We start from the raw sequence: 4689 nt of genomic DNA, 5'->3' as shown, positions 1-4689 counted from the left end.
GTCCTCAGATCTTGGCAGTCAGAACTGCACTCCAGGCCACGCTGTGCTGAAGCGGGAGCCAGGCCCTATCTCCCACGGGAATCCCGCTTGGGGGCCGGCACCGGGACCATGAGAACACGCCGCCCCTGCTCTTCCAGCACCTCTGCTCTTGCGGGTATGCGCTACAGCAGCACGGACCTCGGCCAGGTTATGAAGACGTGTGCATTTATGAGCTTTAGTTGTGCCCCAATGTTTTCTTAGTCTGTTCTTAGTCTGTTTTTCGTGTTTTGAGAAAACTGAAGATAACAGAAAGGTACAAAACACACGCCCATATGCCCATCATCCAGCATCAAAACCGCCAACATTTTGTCCCATTTGCTTCCTAGGTTTTGTTTCCCGTTTCACCAGAACTCACTGGTTGAGACGGAGACCCCAGCGCCTTCTCCTCTCCGCCTCGGGCGCCCGGAGAAGCAGCGTCGGGGTGGGGGCGCCTTCCCAAGCGGTTGCCTCCGCGGTTATTTCTCAAGCACCTGCGCCGCCGTTTGGGTGGCGCTCGCGCCGAGGCTTCAGTTTCATTTAGCAAACATGGAGTGCTCCGCGCCGATCTGGAGCCAGGGTGTGAGAGTGAACAGTGCTCCCCACGCTCGTTCCCAGAGCAAAGGGAGGCCCGGAGTGTCAGCGCACTGGCGGGTGGAGGCCGGGAAACGGGAAACTGGCACTGGGCTCCTACCCAAACCCGGGCTCCTACCCAAACCCCGGCTCCGAAGTCCCTGCCGGCTCGCAACGCGCACGCCCCAACCCGGGCTCTGGGCCCACCCCCTCACGCTGCCTCCTCATTGGCTCCTCCCGGCATCGCCACGCCTACTGGAGGCTCCTCCCAATGCTCACTTCACCTTTCACCTCTTCGCGGCCGCCGGTAAGCCTCAGGCCCCGCCCACCGGGGGGGTGGAAATGCTCTTCCGTGACCCACAATTATTGGTGACTATTGCCTGTCCATAACAGGAAAAGCGGTTACGGATTGGCTGAGGCGAAGTAGTAGGGCGGAAGAGTGGGTATAGCTGCCTGCACGCACGCTTGGTGCGTGCGCGGCGACGGCGGCGGCAGGCAGTGGCAGTCATGGCGGCTCAGTGTGTGAGGCTGGCGCGGCGCAGTCTTCCGGCTTTTGCGTTGTCTCTCAGGTAAGGGGCACTTGGCCTCCCTAAGCTGAGGTGGGAGCGCGACCTCCCGCTCCGATGGGGACCTTTCCTGGCCCCGGGGCCTCCTCCCCGGCCCCGGAGCTGGGCATCCCCAGGCTCGGGGTTCCCCGCTGCGGGACGCGGATCGCCCCGCTGGGGCCTGCTCTGCGGCCAGGCTCTCCGTTCGGGGTTCTGGAGAGGCCGAGCATGGCCGCCTGGGCGGGAAGGGTGGAGTGGGCGGGCGCCGTGTCAGGAGAGTACCGCAGCACGGGGGCGTCTGGCTCGGAAGGTACGGTGGTCCACGTGCGCTTGTGGTCCAGGGCCAGCGGCGACGCCTCGCGCGCGTTCACGACCTCGGCGCTCACGGGCGCAGAGGCAGCCGCAACTTGTGCGGTTGAAAAAGTGACCAAAGAAGCCCGAGACTTGTCCAAGGTCACGCAGCGAGGCCGAGCCCGGCCGGGTGTGCCCTAGGCAGGAGCTGTTACTCATTTCCGTGCGGCGGCTCGAGGCCGGGGCCACAGCGGTGATCGGGAAACTTCGTGTCGCAAGGTGCGTGTTGCCCGTTCACGGGCTTTTTCCACTCGGCCTCGAATTCCTTCACTCCACCTTCTCCAGCGTGTGAGATCAAAAGAGCAGTCGAGCCTGTGCCGCTGCTGGACCAAGACTTTGTTGAGACAAGCGCACATTTCGGGCCTGAGGGCCACAAGAGTCAGTGCCCTTTTTTTTTCAAACCTGCTGCTTCTGCTTTTTAAAAGTTCTACCTCAGAAGTTAGTATGGCAAGTACTTGCTGGAGGGGCTGCCTAGAACCAAGTTATTGATTAGAGAAGCCACTGAGGGCCAAAGTGGCCAAAAACTGGGCAGTGAGAAGCGGTTTTTCCCTGAAAGAGAGCAGGTAGGTGAGGTGAAGATCACTTTCAGTCGAGGTGATTAAGGGGTAAGTGCGAGCTTAATAAATTATATCTTAAAAACATAGGAGCCAAGAGCAGCGACCCACGTGGAATACTTGAGTAAAAAAAATTTGGTAAAGTAATTGGTGGTTTTGTATTGGAATTAATTGCCAGGAAAGCTACCACCGAGTCATCATCATTTCTGTCTCTAGAATGGTAGTTTTGTGGAAAGATGCTTAACTAGGGAAAGGGAGGAGAGCTGACTGGTAGTCATAGCTCTCAGAGTAGTTACTGGGCTTTCTGAGACTCAGTTTCCCTCTGCAGAACGAGATGGCCCTGGGTGTGGGTCCTGTTGCATTCCTGGCCACACTTTGTGTTGGCTGTGCTTTGGAAAGGGGGCAGTGCAGAGCTGACCTGCAGAAAGGCTGGTGGCTGTCACACCCCCAGGCAGAACAGCTGGAGAGGGAGGTGGGCTTCACAACAGTACACTCAGTTTTTATTTAAATTCTTAGTTTTTTAAATTCACAAGAGTAAAAATGTAAAATGGTCATCGCTCTCCACCCCCATGGCAAGACTGTAAGATGCTTCCACTCCACTTCTTTCCACAGATCTGAGATAATAATAAGTACACAGGATTTCTAGTTTGTCTTTACAAAAATAGGATCCTGTTTTGTGTATTTTTCTGTAAGTTGCATTCCTTAACAGAACACCCAAAGTGTATCCAATAAATGGCAGTTTAACCCATTTTTAGGAGCTGCATAATATTCCAGATTGTGTTAGCAAGTTTATTCAACCATTTCCTCACTGGCAAACATTGTTTCCAACTTGTCGCTCTGCAGTGCTGCAATAAGCAACCTTGACTGTAAGTTCTGTGTGCTGGCAGCCTTCCTATTCGTTGAAGCAGTTTTAATCTGGGAAGAAAATTGAATGTAGCTTATTCTCAGATTGGACTGGCCTAATTTAAAAAGAGGTCCTGGCCGGGTGTGGTGGCTCACACCTGTAATCCCAGCACTTTGGGAGGCTGAGGTGGGCAGATCACGAGGTCAGGAGATCATAGACCATCCTGGCTAACATGGTGAAACCCTGTCTCTACTAAAAAGTAATAATAATAAAATTAGCCAGGCGTGTTGGTGGATGCCTGTAGTCCCAGCTACTCCCAGTACTGGGGTGAGAGGGGTCTCGGGCTTGTGAACGTGGGGTTGAGGTGGGCGGATCATGAGGGGAGGAGATTGAGGTCATCCTGGCTAACACGGTGAAACCCCATCTCTACTAAAAATACATACACAAAATTAGCCGGGTATGGTGGCGGGCGCCTGTAGTCCCAGCTACTCAGGAGGCTGAGGCAGGAGAATGGCGTGAACCTGGGAGGCAGAGCTTGCAGTGAGCCAAGATGGCACCACTGCACTCCAGCCTGGGCAACTGAGTGAGACTCTGTCTCAAAAAAAAAAGGTTCTCTGGTCCTGGTGAAGAAATCTAGGTTTTAAGACTTTATTTTATCATTCGTTAATGGCTTTGTGACCTGGGCTTATCACTTGGTCTTGGTCTAGTTCACCGTACGTACCCCATACTTTCCTGTCTTTGTCCAAGCAGTTTATTCTTCCTGAAGCTGCATCTATCCTGTCATTCCACCTCTGATCCCTTTTGTGTAACTCTTAGACGGAATTTTCCTCTTGTTGCCCAGACTGGAGTGCAGTGACGAGATCTCGGCTCACCGCAACCTCCGCCTCCCGGGTTCAAGCGATTCTCCTGCATCAGCCTCCCAAGTAGCTGGGATTACAGGCATGCACCACTATGCCCGGCTAATTTTGTATTTTTAGTAGAGACGGGGTTTCTCCATGTTGGTCAGGCTGGTCTCGAACTCCTGACCTCAGGTGATCCACCTGCTTTGGCCTCCCAAAGTGCTGGGATTACAGGCGTGAGCCACCGAGCCTGTCTTAATCACTTTTAAATCCCAAATTACAGTTCTTTGTGTTTAGATACCTTCTTTTTTGCAAGATCTCTGCTGGGTCTATCTTTGTTACCAGGATCAGCAATAGGCCGGCCTCACTCTAGTAGTAGCTATTCCGTAAGTAGGTGGTTAGGTCTGGGCCGACTGTCTCAGTCACCTTAGAATGGAAAGAGAAGGAGGTTAGTACTATTGTGTACCAACTACTGTAACTTGGCACATTGACATGTAAGTTTAGGCATGTACTACAGAAGATCTTATAAAAATAAAAAAAGACAGGCACAGTGGCTCATGCCTGTAATCCCAGCACTCTGGGAGACTGAGGGGGGAGGATCACTTGAGCCCAGGAGTTCGGGGTTACAGTGAGTTATGATTGTACCACCGTACTCTAGCTTGGGTGACAGCGAGACCCTGTCTCTAAAAATACATGAGAGAGGCCAGGCGCAGGGGCTCACGCCTGTAATCCTAGCACTTTGGGAGGACAAGGCGGGCAGATCACTTAAGGTCAGGAGTACAAGACCAGCCTGGCCAACATAGTGAAACCCCATCTCTACTAAAAATACAAAAAATTAGCCGGGTGTGGTGACGAGCGACTGTAGTCCCAGCTACTCAGGCGGTTGAGGTGGGAGTATCCCTTGAACCCAAGAGACAGAGGTTGCAGTCTGGATGACAGAGCAAGACTCTCTCTCTCCAAAAAAAAAA

At 53.3% G+C, this 4689-nt stretch overlaps 1 protein-coding gene across 2 annotated transcripts in view; it reads left to right on the top strand.

Annotated features, from left to right (window-relative positions):
- Positions 1–916: 916 nt before the first annotated feature.
- GRPEL1 (GrpE-like 1, mitochondrial (E. coli)) overlaps positions 917–4689 on the top strand; it is a 9566-nt gene continuing 5793 nt past the window's right edge. The window contains exon 1 of one of the 2 annotated variants that reach the window (XM_012002167.1): positions 917–1157. In XM_012002167.1, the coding sequence (XP_011857557.1) occupies positions 1096–1157 (62 nt within the window). In that variant the 5' untranslated portion in view covers positions 917–1095. Of the gene's footprint in view, positions 1158–1525; positions 1704–4689 lie in introns of those variants that run through there. The other variant, XM_012002168.1, reaches the window with a different exon arrangement.

Source organism: Mandrillus leucophaeus, unplaced genomic scaffold (assembly GCF_000951045.1).
Source record: "Mandrillus leucophaeus isolate KB7577 unplaced genomic scaffold, Mleu.le_1.0 Scaffold68, whole genome shotgun sequence".
Taxonomy (NCBI): Eukaryota; Metazoa; Chordata; class Mammalia; order Primates; family Cercopithecidae; genus Mandrillus; species Mandrillus leucophaeus.
This window is presented reverse-complemented; position numbering and strand designations above follow the sequence as displayed.